The sequence below is a fragment of the Molossus molossus genome, unplaced genomic scaffold (assembly GCF_014108415.1).
Source record: "Molossus molossus isolate mMolMol1 unplaced genomic scaffold, mMolMol1.p scaffold_m16_p_29, whole genome shotgun sequence".
NCBI classification, from domain to species: domain Eukaryota; kingdom Metazoa; phylum Chordata; class Mammalia; order Chiroptera; family Molossidae; genus Molossus; species Molossus molossus.
In genome coordinates this window covers 969,047-984,616 of record NW_023425365.1, presented here as the reverse complement: position 1 = coordinate 984,616, position 15,570 = coordinate 969,047, and the positions used below count along the sequence as shown (strand labels likewise).

At 43.2% G+C, this 15,570-nt stretch overlaps 1 protein-coding gene across 3 annotated transcripts in view; it reads left to right on the top strand.

Moving 5' to 3' along the window:
- Positions 1-3,058: 3,058 nt before the first annotated feature.
- Positions 3,059-15,570, top strand: part of AUH (AU RNA binding methylglutaconyl-CoA hydratase) — a 181,581-nt gene continuing 169,069 nt past the window's right edge. For all 3 annotated transcript variants that reach the window (XM_036278522.1, XM_036278521.1, XM_036278524.1), the window contains exon 1: positions 3,059-3,311. In XM_036278522.1, coding sequence (XP_036134415.1) covers positions 3,059-3,311 — 253 coding nt within the window. The remainder of the gene's footprint in view (positions 3,312-15,570) is intronic.

Genomic DNA, 15,570 nt, shown 5'->3' with positions numbered 1-15,570 from the left:
AGCTGAGCGCTGGGTGGAGGCAAAGGTCCAAATCCTGTAAATGATGGTAGGAACAGTGTAGAATATCTCAAATGCCAGCCCTACCTTCCTCTGCCAAACTAATACTTACTCTTCCTGGCTCACACTCTTTGTTCCTGGCTCACATCTTTTACTGAAAAGTAGAAAGGAACCAAAGGGAATGAAATTTGATTGGACATCTTAACACTTACTGAAAGGCTGTGTGAAATAGTGATTAAGAAGGTGGAAAATTGGCCCTGGCCAGTTTGGCTCAGCAGTTAGAGCATCGGCCGGCGGACCAGAGAGAACTTGATTCGGTTCCCACTAAGGGCACCTACCTCGATTGCAGTTTGTCCCCGGCCCTAGTTGGGATTGTGTGGGTGGCAACCGGTCAATGTGGTTCTATCACATGGATGTTTCTCTCTCTCTCTTCCTCCCTCTCTCCCTCCTGCTCCATCTCAAGAGAAATGCAAAAATGTCCTCGGGTGAGAATAAAAAGAAAAAAAGAAAACCACAGGCAGTCTTTTGTTTTATTTATTTATTTATTTATTTATCTATCCTCACCCGAGGACATTTTTTCATTTTTTTGTTCAGGTAGAGTGGGAGGGAGAGACAGAGAGAGAGAGAGAGAAACATCGATGTGAAAGGAACACATCGAGTGGCTGCCACCCGCACGACCGACCAGGGCCGGGGACAAACTGCAACCGAGGTACGCGCCCTTAGCGGGAACCGAACCCGCATCTCTCAGGACCGCAGGCCGTCGCTCTAACCACTGAGCCAAACTGGCCAGGGCTATTTATTTACTTTTTTATCCTTACCTGAGGACTTTTTTTTTTTTTTTTTGCATTTATCTTTAGATAGCGCGGAGGGAGAGAGGACGGAAGAGAGAGAGAGAAACATCAATGTGAGAGAGACACATTGACTGGCTGCCTCCCACACGACCCCAACCAGGGCTGGGGACAAACTGCAACCGAGGTACATGGCCTTAGTGGGAAACGAACCCTGGACTCTCTGGTCTGCGGGCCGATGCTCTAACTGCTGAGCCAAACCGTTCAGGGCCTTGCTCTGGATTTTTAATATAACTCAATCAATCAATGATTATCATTCTGCAGTTGTCCTAATCAATTGCAAGTATGATCTGAGGCTATATTATTTTAATTAGCACTGTCAGGTATTCTGTGACTCCTTTATTTGAATTCACAATCTACTGACAAGCCAACATAAAGATATCAAAACAATTAGCAACTAAAACAAGTGACAGTAATTAAATAGTTATAATAATTGCAATAGTTGAGCTGTAAATAAAATTGCTTCCTAGCAGTTAAAGTGAACATGATTATCAGAAAAGGTAAAAAATACAAGAGAAGCAAAGCTTTCTCTTGTCCCAAACTACAAAAGAAACTCTACAGGTGGCATTTTACAGAAGATAGAATAAAAAGAGCTCTCAACTACAACCCCACAACGGATACCGTACACATGAAACTAATACAAAATAATACTGAATGTAAACTGTAATAGAAAAATAAAGCAAAAACAAACAATCGAACAAAAATGTAGTCAATGTACAATGGCAGGAATTTGTGTGAGAGTATGCTCAAAGCAGCACATCTTCTGTCTGTTGATATTTGATAAAAGTTAGGTAGGAGAACATTCGACAAAGCGCTTTGATGAGCACCTACACATTACGTTGCTCTTATGTGTTTCTGGTTGAGGAAAAGGCCACCTGCTCTGAATGCCACCTCAATATAAAGTTCTGCTGAGCTCCTTTTGTTAGTGTGAAGGTGCCTTACTGGGACTCTTTTTTGTTTTAATTAAAAAAAAATTTTTTTTTCTTCATTGATTTGAGAGATGAAGGGAGAGAGAGATAGAAACATTGATGAGAAAGAACATTGACTGGCCATCTCCTGCATGCCCCTCACTGGGGATTTGGCTCACAACTTGGGCATGTGCCCTGACTGGGAATCGAACTGGCGACCTCTTGGTGCATGGGTTGATGCTCAACCACTGAGCCACACCAGCCAGCTTGTTGTTTTTTTAAAATTAGTTAATTTATTTTTGTTGCAGATGTTGTCCCCACCAGACACTGTCCTCCCTATCCAGCCCGCGGCCCCTCCCCCCAAGCATTGTTGTCTATATCCACTGGTGATGCATATATGCATATAAGTTCTTTGGTTTATCTCCTCTGAAGCTTTGTCAGTCTGAACTCTACTCCTTTCTATGTCTCTGGGTCTATTTTGTTCATCTGCATATTTTGTTCATGATATTCCAGAAATGAGATGATGTGTTATTTGTCTTTCTGTAATGGGCTTATTTTGCTTAGCATAATACTCTCCAGGTCCCTCCATGTCGTCTCAAAGGATAAGAGATCTCTCTTTCTTACAGCTGTATAGTTTTCCATTGTGTATATGTACCATAGCTTTTATATTCACTCATCCATTAATGGGCACTTGGGCTGTTTCCAGATCTCAGCGATTGTGAATACTTCCTCGGATTCTTGATCAGCTTGAGTAGGTGGGCTTAAGGACTCCTGCTGTTATTTTGAACTCCAAGCAGTGCATCACCTACGTTTACAGGCACGTTTAACCGGTAACCTCACCTGCACGAGGAACAAACCAGGGCCCCATGCAGAACTGCTACAAGGTTCACCAAACCCGAGACAGACATTCCAGTTTACCTTGGCAGCCAACGCAGAGCCCGGGGTCACAGCCCAGGGAGTGGCGGGAGGGCGCTCCCAGCAGGGAGTTTTGTATAAAATGTTCCCCTAAAGTATCCCACAGCCATGGATTATTACTCTCTCCTTGTCCTTGCAGTACAAGCCATCACTACTGGAGTCTCCCAACCGAGGCCAGGGCAGGTGGGATCTGGCACGCGAAACGCTCGGTCACCGGGTCTGGGCGGAGCGAGGGGCGGGGCCTAGCGCGCGCGCGCAAGGCTATTGGGCCAGGGGCGGGGAGCGGCTCGGGGCGGGGCCGGGGCTCGGGGCGGGGCCTGGGCGTGCCCGGCGGCTGGAGCGCGGCGGGGGCGGGGCAGCTGCCGCAGGCCCACGCCGTAAACAGAGAACATGGCGGCGGCGGCACCTGGGGCTCTTGGCGCCTTGCAGGCCTGCCGCGCCCGCTGGGTGGCCGCTGGCTGCGCGCCGCTCGGGCCTGGGTGGAGGCTGTCCGGCCCCTTGACGGGCCCGCGGCTCGGTTCGGCGACCTGGGTCCGGGGCTGGGCGCCGGCAGCCGGGAGGGCGACGCTGCGGCGGGGCTACAGCTCTGAGGTGAAGACGGAGGACGAGCTGCGGGTGCGGTACCTGGAGGAGGAGAACCGAGGTGAGTGCCCGGCGCTGGCGGCCGGCGGGCCTCGGCTCGGGTCCGCAGGGGTGTCGGGCTGACGTCATGGCCCCGACTTCCCCGCCAGCCCGGCCGAGCGCGGTGGACGCCCGAGGAGGGGCCGCCGCGCACCTGGGAGGGCGGCCCTCCCGCCTGCACGAGCGCGGGGCCCGCAGGTCCTGGTCTGGCCCGGGAAGAGCGGACGGGCACGCGGGGCGAGGCGGAGCGTTCGGAGCTCTGGTGAGATTGCACTTTATTATTATTCTGCAGACTTTTCAGTGTAAAGCTGTTGAGCTGGAAGAATGTCCCCTCGTCCATTTTATCTTGGAAAGTTGGTTTGGGGGTGCTCTTTCACGTCAGTGAAACGATTTTGAGCATTTCTTTCCTTTTTTTTTGGTCTTCGGTTCCCGAGACCATCTGGGGACACCGTGGTGGGTGATGGTGCCCTTGCCCTTGAGCCTGCTGCGGGAGGAGACGGACGCTGTAGCGATGCAATAGGTGGGAGGGAGGGTTGGAGAAGATGGGGTGCCATGCCTGTCATTGTGAGGGATTACGTTGGCAGCTGTATTCCTTTCACTTGCCAAGTGGGGGAAACCCAAAGGGATCATGAAAGGTGTCAGAGCAGTTTGCCAGAGGACTGGTCATTTAATTTGGACTCACAGCGAATCGAGCACCTATATGCAAAGAGTGAAGTCGTGACTGCTGGCTGTAAGCAGCTCCTCTTAGAGTGTAGAAGATACTGGTGATAAGGCTGTGCTCACTGTGAAGGTTCGGTGAGAGCACAGGGCTTTGATACCCCCAGGAGCCTGGGATCGGTTCTTTGGGGGAGATGGAAAGACTGGAAAGGGGAGATTCTGTGGGTTGTTAGGTTCGGGTTTTGGCAGACGAAACCGGTTCAGTGGCATAGCCAGGGTTCTTAGGCAAACGTCTCTGTGCATCAACTTCCTCCTGCATAAAACGAAAAAGACCACCAGCTCTGTGTGGCTGCTGTGAAGACTGGGTGGTAATGTAAACTGCCCACCAAGTACCTGGCTGATAGGAGGTGCCCCGGAGTTTGTGTGTTTCTTGTTTCCGACAGAGACAAGGCATGGCATGTGAACACGTGTGGTGTGGCTGTAATATGGCCTGATAGGCAGAATGCTGACATTCAGCTGGACAGTAGATTGGCACTGGACTGGTTCTGGAGCTGTGACCGCCACCATCTTTTGGGTTAGCTCAGTCTCACTGGACTTTCCATTACATTAGGTGTAGCAACAGTACATTAGATACAAAGGAGATGTTGTACTTATTTTTTTGTCTTTACGACTTCACGAATGTTAAACTGAAAGTAGTAATGTCTGGAAATCCCTTAAATTCGGATCCAGATGGATCAAAGAGAAGAAATAAGAGCATACAAGAGAGTCTAATACATTCAGGTGTTTTTAGTTACCTCAGCCTGTAAAAATCAGGTATTAGGACATCGTGGTTTCTTGAGAAAATTGGTCCTGCTTCCTCTAGGGTTGGGCAAGAATGACAGAGGAGGCTTAGCTGAATGTGCTTTGCTTTGTTATCAAGCCAGCAATAAGCAGTGCCAGGAAAAACACAAGTCAAGGCTACTGCAGGAAGGAGACCTCTGGTGCCTCTGCTTCTCATAGAGGCTCAGCCAGAATGTGGTGCTCTCAGGCAGGCTGGCGTAGGTGTGTGAGTGCAGAACACATCAGCCCTCATCTGTTGTCTGGGTGCCATGTTTGTGACCTGTTGTGGAGGCACAGGTGTGTAACCAGGTTTCTGTAGTGGTTATTTCTTGCGTTGTTGTTCAGCCAGCAGTCCTGGTCATGGTTTACAAAGGTCTCTCTTAGTCTTGGGCAGTGGCCTCCTTTATAAGTCAACTGGTCATTCTTCCTAGTTTCTTCTTTATTCTTTTTTTGAAGGCCAAGAATCACTGCTCAGTTAAACACCTCTAGTGGCTTCCTTTTGGCTGCAGGCCCTTGCAGCTGGCTGGCCTTCATGGTCCATCCTCTCCTTTCAGCTGCAGCTAAGCTTTGCTTTTCTCTGCTTTGCATACAAGGGGAATGACCTCTCAAGGCCCTTACCAACTGTCTCCCAGTCTGACAAGCTTCTGTTTATCATTGTGATCCATTTCAAAGATTATCTTTATAAATCATATGGGAACAGCTGCTGGCAGAAACAGAGCCAACAAATGCAGAATGCAAGTCATCCTTGGTACCTGCTTTTTTCCTCTTTGTTCACATCTAGATTTTCAAGTCTTCCTGAGTGTCTGAAATCTTTCCACTTTTCTCTCTGTTCTTCTTTATCAGTACCACTCTTGTCATCGTTTGTCAGGGGAACTCTTGCGGGGGCCTCATGTTTTAAAAACATATTTTCATATACTTCTTGGCATGTGAGTTATATAATTGTGTGTATAGTTACATAATTCACATGCCACACAATTCAGAATGTACAGTTGTTTTTAGTGTATTTACAGAGTTGTGCAACCACCACTACAATCTAGTTTTAGTACATTTTATCAGTGCAAAGAGAAACCCTGTTCTCTTTAGTAATGACTTGACTTCCCATTGTCACAGGCCTGCTGCCCCCAAAATAAGACCCAGTTGTCTACTTTCTGTCTCAATAGAGTTGTCTGCTCTGGACACTTTATATAAGGAAATCATACAATATGTGATCTTTTCTGGCTCCTTTCGCTTTATGTTTTTAAGGTTCATCCATGTTGTAATATGTTTAGTACTTCATTTCTTTTTATGGCTGAATAATGTTTAATGTATGGATATTCCACATTTTATCTTTTATCACCAATATACATTTGAGTTGTTGCCACTTTTTGGATATTGTGAACACTGCTGCTTAGGATATTCATGTACAAGTTTTTATGAACATTCGTTTTGCTGGATCATATGGTAATTCTGTGATTAACATTTTGAGGCAACTACCAAACTTTTCTAAAGTGGCTGCAACGATTGACATTTCCACTAGTGAGGTATGAGGGCTCCAGTTTCTTCACACCCTGGTGAATACTTGTTGTTGTTTGTGTTTTTGATTACAGTCATCCTGGTGCTTGTGTGTGGCTTTGATTTGGATTTGCCTGATGGTTAAAGATTTTGAGTATCTTTTCATGTGCTAAGTGGCCATGTGTATTTCTTTTTTTTTTATCCTCACCCAAGGACATTTTTCCATTTTTTGTTCAGATAGAGCGGGAGGGAGAGAGAGGAAGAGAGCGAGAGAGAGAGAAACATCGACGTGAAAGGGACATATCGAGTGGCTGCCACCCGCACGACCAACCGGGGCTGGGGACAAACAGTAACCGAGGTACGCACCCTTAGCGGGAACTGAACCTGGGTCTCTCTGGATCTCAGGCCGATGCTCTAACTGCTGAGCCAAACTGTCCAGGGTGATGTATATATCTTTTTTAGAGAAATGTCTTCTAAAATCTTTTGCTCATTTTTAATTGGGTTGTTTGTCTTTTTGTTATTGAATTGGGAGACTTGTTTATATATTCTGGATGCAAGTTCCCTATCTGGTACTTGATTTGCAAATGTTTTCTTCTATTTTGTGGGTTGTCTTTTTATTATTCCTCACCCGAGGATATGTTCATTGATTTTAGATAGAGAAGAAAGGAAGGCAGAGAGGGGGGGGGGCAGGAGAGAGAGAGAGAGAGAGAGAGAGAGAGAGAGAGAGAGACACTGACATGAGAGAGAAATGTTGTATGGGTGTGCGCCACAACCTCGGTATGTGACCTGACCGGGTACTGAACCCCCAACCTTTTGGTGCACTAGATGATGCTCCAACCAACTGAGCCACCTGGCCAGGGTTCTTTTCACGTTCTTAATGGTTTATTTTGAAGAACGTAGGGTTTTAATTTTGGTGTAGTTCAATTTATGTATTTGTTTATTTTGTTGCTATGCTTTTGGATTATATCTAAGAAACCTAAGCAAGTTCACAAAGATTTATACCTGTTTTCTTCTAAGAATTTTATGGTTTTAATTCTTTTTTAAAAAAAATCTTTATTGTTGAATATAAAATGTATTACAGATGTTCCACATTTTCCCCCCATTGACCCCCTCCTCCCCACTCCTGCCCCCCTCCCGCCTTTTCCCACACTATTGTCTTTGTCCATTGGTTATGCATATAAGTTCTTTGGTTTATTTCTTCCCACCCCCCAACCCCTTTCTCTTTGAGGTTTGTCAGTCTAGCAATGAATTTGTACTTCTTAATCTCTTCACATTTTTCACCCATTCCCCCATCCCCCTTCCCAACTGGCAACCAACAAAATGTTCTCTGTATCTATGAGAATGTTTCTGATCTGATCTACCTGTTCATTTTGTTTGTAGATTCCATTGTTGATAGATATGTATTCATTGCCATTTTGTTTGTTCATATATTTTATCTTTTTCTTCAAAAAGACCCTTCATCATTGCATATAATAACGGTTTGGTGGTGATGAACTCCTTTAACTTTTTCTTGTCTGGGAAAGTCTTTATATGGCCATCGATTCTAAATGACAGCTTTGCAGGATAGAGTAATCTTGGTTGCAGGTTCTTGCTTTTCATCACTCTGAATATTTCTTGCCACTCCCTTCTGGTCTGCAAGGTTTCTTTTGAGAAATCAGCTGACAGCCTTATGGGAACTCCCTTGTAGGTAACTAGCTGCCTTTCTTTTGCTGCTTTTAAGATTCTCTCTTTGTCTTGAACCTTTTGCATTTTGATGATGATGTGTCTTGGTGTGGGCCTCTTGGGGTTCATCTTGTTTGGGACTCTCTGTGCTTCCTGGACTTGTATGTCTCTTTCCTTCACCAAGTTAGGAAAGTTCTCTGCCATTATTGTTTCAAACAGGTTTTCAATTTCTTGTTCTCTCTCTTCTCCTTGTGGCACCCCCAAGATGCGAATGTTGGCACGCTTGAAGTTGTCCCAGAGGTTCCTTACACTATCCTCATTTTTTTGGATTTCTTTTTCTTTTTGCTGTTCTGATTGGGCGATTTTTGCTTCCTTATATTCCAAATCAATGGTTTGCTTCTTGGATTTACGTACTCTATTATTGAAGCTGTGTAAATTATTCTTTATTTCAGTTAATGCCTCCTTCAATTCTAACTGTGAATCCATGATTTCTGACTGGTCCTTTTTTATGCTCTTGAGGCCCTCACTAAGTTCACTGAGGTTCTCACTAAGTTCACTGAGGTTCTCACTAAGTTCACTGAGCATCCTTATAAGCAGTATTTTGAACTCAGCATCTATTAGGTTGCTTATCTCCATTTTGCTTAGTTCTTTTCTTGGGGTTTTGTTCTGTTCTTTCATTTGGGACCAGTTTCTTTGTCTCCTCATTTTGGCTGCCTCCCTGTGTTTGTTTCTGTGTATTACTTAATGAGAGGTATGGGGCTCCCTGAGACCAGATGCTGCTCATTTGAAAGAATTTAGGAAAAACCTGAAGCAGGATCCAAGACAGGCCAATCCTATGGTTAAGCAAGTGGCAACAGCTTGGGTGGGCTTGAAAGTTGGGTGAGGCAGGGCCTAGGGAGTCACCAGGGCAGGGCTACCAGTGTGAGCCGGGTTGCTGGAGTCCCAGATTTGGCTTCTGTCTGCTGCCCCAGGGAAGGGCTCACCAAAGGAACAAAGGCCTCTGACAGCACGTTTGTCCCGGAGAAAGCCCCCTCTCCAGCCCTCGCTCCAGTGCCAAACAGCTCAGTTCTTCCCTGTATGTCTCTGGCGCCCCTTGAGCTGCCTCCCCTCCAAGCTTAGAGGGAGCGAGTCTGGTTCGTGCGCGGGCCCTTTAAGGAGCTGCCTGGGGCTCCAGCTGCGTCAGCTTCCCTGAGCCTCAGTTCCCGCTGGTTTTTCCAGCCAGAAGTTTTGGGGATTCTCTTCCTGGCACTGGAACCCTGAGCGGGGCACCTGGTGTGGGACAGGGACCCCTCAGTCCTCAGGAAGGACCTTCCCAGCCGAGGTATCCTCCTGATTTTTATCCGCCACACTTGGGTGTGGGACCAGCCCATTGCGCTGCCGCCGCTCTCCTACCAGTCTGGATGTGGCTGCTGCTTTAATGCCGTCGGACTTCCATTCAGCTTGATTTCAGGGGGTTTTGAATGATGGGTGTTTTGTGTAGTTTAGTTGTAACTTTGATGTGGTTGTGGGAGGACGCGATACCGTGTTTACCTACGCCGTCATCTTGACCGGAAGTCCGGTTTTAATTCTTATATTTGTTTTGATAATCCATTTTCAGTTAGTTTAAAATTTTTTTTATGCTTTCAATGTTAGAGAGAGAGGAAGAGAGAGGGAGAGAGAGAGAGAAATGTTGAAGAGAGAGAACATCGATTGGCCGCCTCCCACATGTCCACCACTGGGGATTGGGCCCACAACCTGGGTATGTGCCCTGACCTGGAATTGAACCAGTGACCTCTTGGTAGATTGGTTGAAGCTCAACCACTGCACCACACCAGTCGGCTTCAATTAGTTTGCATGTGTCGTGTGAGGTAAGAGGTTGACTTCCTTTTCTTACTGGTAGATATCCAGTGTCCCAGCTCTGTTCATTGAAAAGACGATTTTTTCACTACTGAATTGGTTTGTCACTCTTGTTGAAAATTAATAGACCATAAATAAGAGTTTATTTATGGACTTGCAGTTCTGTCTCATTTATCTGTGTGTCTGTCTTTATGCCAGGACCATACTGTTTGATTACTATAGATTTGTAGTAACGTTTGATTTGGATAGTCTGAGTCCTCCAACTTTGGTTCTTTTCTGAGTCTTGTCTTTTCTGGACTCTTGCATTACCACATGAATGATAGGCTTAGCTTGTGAGTTCCTGCAAGAAAGTCAACTGGGATTTCAATAAGGATTGCATTTAATAGGTACATCAATTGGGGGAATAGTGCCATTTAATAATGTTAAGTTTTCCTGTCCGTGAGCATGGAATATTTTTTCATTCAGTGATGTTTTGTGGTTTACAGTGTACAAAGCTTACACTTCATGTGTTAAATTTACTCCTGTTTTATTCTGTTTGGATGCTGTTGTAAATGGAATTGTTTTCTTAGTTTCATTTTTAGGTGTTTATTGCTAATGTTATACAGTTATTTTTGTATGTTGATTTGTATCATGCAACTTTGCTGAACTTGCTTATTTGTTCTCATAGTTTTTTAGTGGATTTCTTAATATTTACTATATATAGATCATGTCATCTGCAAATAGAGCTGATTTTGCTTTTTTCTAATCTGCTGTCTTCTATTTCTTTCTCTGTTCTTTCTCTGAGATGTTTAATCTCTCTGGTTGGAGCCTCCATTATAGTGTTGAATAAAAGTATTAAGAACAGCCCTGGCCGGTTTGGCTTAGTGATTGGAGCATCTGCCTGCGGACCAAAGGGTCTTGGGTTTGATTTCTGTCAAGGGTACGTATCTGGGTTGCAGTTCATCCCTTGGCCTTGGTCTGTGTCCTGAGGGAGGCAACCAATAGATGTGTCTCTCTCATGTCAATGTTTCTCTCTCTCTCTCCCTCTCTCCCTCCCACTCTATCTGAAGATAAGTGGAAAAATATCCTTGGGTGAGGATTAAAAAAAAAAAGTGCCCTGGCCGGTTGGGTTCAGTGGTTAGAGCATTGGCCTGTGGACCAGATAGTCCTGAGTTCGGTTCCCGCTAAGATCACGTACCTCGGTTGCAGTTTGTCCCTGGTTGGGGTTGTGTGGGTGGCAACCACTTGGTGTGTCTCTCTCATGTTGATGTTTCTCTCTCTCTCTTCCTCCTTTTCTCCTTCCCACTCTATCTGAAGATAAATGCAAAAAATGTCCTCAGGTGAGGATTAAAAAAAAAAAAATGTACCAAGAGCAGACATTCTTGTCTTGCTCCTGATCTTGGGAGAGCATTCAGTCTTTTATATTAAGTGTGATACTATCTCTGGGTTTTTTGGAGACGCCTTTAGTCAGATTGAAGACATTTCCATTTACTCATAGTCTAAAGTGTTTCACCATTTTGAGTTTTGTCAAGTGCCTTTTTGGCATCTCTTGAATTGATCATAATGATTTTTCTTGTTTAGCTCGTTGATGTGATGCATTATGTTAATTGGTTTTCAAATATTGAACCAGTTTTGTTTACTTGGAATACTTGGTTATGGTATATAATTCTTTTGATGCATTTCTGGATTTGATTTGCTATTATTCTGTTGAGGATTTTTGCATCTGTGTTCATAAGAGCCAGTGGATTTCAGTTTTCCGTTCTTGTGACATCTCTGTGCGGTGTTGGTGTGAGGGTGTTGCTAGCTTCACAGAATGGGCAGAAGGGCCCCTTCTGCCCTGTTTTGTGTAACAGATCACAGAGAAATCATAGCACTCTATTGTTGAGTGTTTTGCTAGAATTCACCTGTCAAATCATCTACATCAGATGCTTTCTGTTTGGAAGCTTATTATCTATTGATTCAGTTCCTTTAATTGATACAGGCCTATTCAGTGTCTTCTCCTGTGAGTCCTGACAGATCGATGGTGTCTTTCCGAGAGTTCTCCTGTTCCATCCAAGTCACCAAATGTGTGGGCATGGGGTTGTTTGTAATATCCCTTTGTTATGCGTATGCTACAGATGGATTCAGTGATGATGGCACCTCTCTCATTTCTGACATCAGTAATTCGTATTCTCTCTGTTTTCATGCCTGGCTAGAGGCTTATCAATTTACTGATCTTTTTGAAAAAGTAGCTTTTGACTGGATTATTTCTCCTACTGATTTTTCTGTTTTCAATTTCATTGTTCTGCTGATTTTTTTCTTTTATCAATTCTATTAGATTTAATTTGCTTTTGTTCCAGTTTCTACAGGTGGAAGGTTAGATGACCCATTGTAGATGGTTCTCACTATGCAGTCAGAGCTGTAAAATGTCCTCTAAGCACCACTTTTGCTATAGCTCACACATTTTGATAAGTTGTATTTTTATTCTCATTTAAAATATTTTAAATTCTCTCGAGATTTCTTTTTTTAACCTATGTGTTATTTGGGGCTTTTCCAGCTGCCTTTCTGTCACTGATTTCTCCTTGTCTTCCATTGTGATCTGCGAGCATACTTCAATATGGTTTTTATTGTTTTAAGTTTGTTAAGGTGTGTTTTGGCCCAGGGTGTGGACTGTGTTGTGAATCTGTGTTCTGCTTTTGTTGACTGCAGTGGTCTGTGTTGAGTTAGATCTAGTTTTCAGCTCTAGTTGACAGGTTGTTCAGCTCAGCTATGCCCATAACTGATTTTCTGCCTGCTGGGCTTGTCAGTTACTAAGAGAAGCGTTTTGAAGTCAGTGCATTACGTGTGATTTCTTAGTAATAATTGTTAAATTATTGAAGTTCACAAAAGTTTTTAAGTAAAAATATATATGGTCAAATTAAAAAAAAAGAAGAGCACGATGAAAGGGCTCTTTCATCAAAAGTTAGACTTGAAACTTGAGTTATTGTTATGAAGGATATTTTTATTCACTGTCTTTCTTATTTGTGTTACCTATACAGTTATTTTTATAGCTAGTATCTGGAGTCCTTTTGATATAAGACCAGAAAAGGAAATATTTGCTATTTTCTTTCTTTCATCTTCTTTCCAATTTGTGTCATCTGTAACTTCAGTTTACATCAGCAAAGTTTATGATAGTTACATTGTGGCCATGCTTTTTCCACAGATGGACTATAAACAGGGTTTACAGTATCACTGACAATATTTACGTTGATACTGCTTCCAGTACGTGTCCAGAAGCAGTTTTCCCCTCTCCGTGCCACAGCCGCTGCCCCTGTGCTGTCAGCTCCCCTCTGGACCCCTGCAGTCACTTCTTGGTTGGTGACCCCAGAAGACTTTTTTTTTGGTAAATTGAAATGAAATTCATATAACAGAAAATTTATCATTTTAACCTTTTTAAGTGTATAATTTAGTGGTTTTTAGTTTACTTACCATATTGTACAACCATCACCCCAATTACAGAATGCTTGCATTACCTCCAGAACAAATCCATACCCCACAGTCAGTCCCTCTTCACTCCCCTCTCTCCTCTCCCCCAGTTTCCAGGAACCACTAATCTTCTTTCTGTCTCTGTGGATTTGCCTCTACTAGGTTTTCCACCGAAGTGGAATCAAACCATATGTGGCTTTAGGTATCTGGCTTCTTTTACACCTACGTTTCAGAGTTTATCTATGTTACAGCACGTATTAGTACTTCATTCCTATGGCTGAGTGATATTCCATTGTATGGATAATACTACCTTTTGTTTGCTTTTACTTTTTGGATATTATGAGTAATGATGCTGAACACTTGTATACAATTATTTGTTTGAACATATGTTTTCATTTCTTTTGGGTAGATACTTAGGAGTAGAATCATTGGGTCATATGCTAATTTTATGTTTAGTTTTTGAAGGAACCACCCAACTTTTCCACAGTAGCTGCACCATTTTACATTTTCACCAACAGTGTGCAAGGGCCCCTATGTTTCCACATCCTCCACAGCACTTATTTGTGTCCACTTTTTTTGTTACAGCCATTCTACTGGTTGTGAACTGATAACCTTTGTTTCCATTGGCTTTTCTCTAATAACAAATGATGTTCAGCATTGTTGGCCATTTGTGTATTTCCTTTGAAGAAGTATCTAGTTGAATATTTTGCTCAGTATTCTACTGGGTTGTTTGTATTTTTTGTTGTGAGTAATAAGAATTCTTCTTCTTTTTTTTTTTTTTTTTGTTAATCCTCACCTGAGGATATTTTTCTATTGATTTTTAGGGAGAGTAGAAGGGAGAAACATTGATGTGAAAGACACACATAGATTGGTTGCCTCCTGCATGACTGGGGCTGGGGATCAAATCTGCAACCCAGGTATGTGCCCCTGACTGGGAATCAAACCTGCAACTCTTCAGTCTGAGGGCTGACGCTCCAACCACTGAGCCAAATGGGCCAGGGCAAGAATTCTTTATATAATCTATATATTAACCCCCTATTAGATACATGATTTGCAAATATTTTCTATTCTGTTTCATCACTTTCTCGATAATGTTGATGAGGTCTGATTTATCTATTTTTCTTTTTTTCTTGTTCTTTTGTTGTCATATTTAAGACACTGTTGCCTAATCCAGGAACATGAAGGTTTGTACCTATGTGTCCCCTTAAGAGAGATAAACCACAGAACTTATATGCACGTATGCATATAAACACATGGACAACAAAGCTGAGTACGGGGTGGGGGGAGGGATGGGGAGGAGGAGGTCAATGGGGAAAAAAAGGAGAAACATCTGTAACAAAAATAAGTTAATAAAAAATTTAAAAAAAGAGAGAGAGTTATAGTTGTAGCTCTTACAGTTGTGTCTTGCATCCACATTGAGATAAGTTTTGTATATGAGGTGAGGAAAGGGTTCAACTCCATCTTTTGTGGGTGAATAATATCTAGTGGCCCACCACTATTTTTTGAAAAGATTATTCTTTCACTATTGCATGGTCTTAGTATCCTTGTTTAAAACCAATGGACTATAAAAGTGTTTATTTTTGAAGTCTCAGTTCAATTCCATTGATCTGTATGTCTCTCCTTATGCCAGTATTACACTGTTTGATAACTAGCTTTTTTTTTTTTATCCTCACCCGAGGACATTTCTCCATTTTTTTGTTCAGATAGAGTGGGAGGGAGAGAGAGAGAGAAACATCGACGTGAAAGGGACACATCGAGTGGCCGCCATCTGCACGACCAAACAGGGCTGGGGACAAACTGCAACCGAGGTACGTGCCCTTAGCGGGAACCAAACCCGGGTCTCTCTGGACCGCAGGCTGATGCTCTAACCACTGAGCAAAACCGGGCAGGGCGATATTTAGCTTTTTAGTAAGTTTTTAAATCAGGAAGTGCCCCAATTAAATCCTCCAAATAAGTCTTCCAACTTAGTTCTTTTTTGATTGTTTTTGTCTATTTGGGTTTCTTGTGATTCCATTTGAATTTTAGTGTCAGTCTTTCTGCAAATAAGGCATTTGGAACTCTGATAGAGATGTGTATGTCAATTTGGGAAGAATTGCCATCTTAACAGTTAAATCTTTTATGAACACGGGTTATCTTTTTGTTTATTTAGGTCTTCATTTCTTTCAATGATGTTTCTAGCTTTCAGTGTACAGTCTTGAACTTTCTTGAATAAGTGTGTAATTGAATTGTTTTCCTAATCTCATTTTTGTAGTATTTATTGATAGTTCATAGAACCATAACTGCTTTTGTATATCGATCTTGTATCATGTAACTTTGCTGAGTTCATTTATTAGCTTGAATAGATTTTGGTGGATTCTTTGGACTTTTCTCTGTATATGATTGTCATCTGTGAA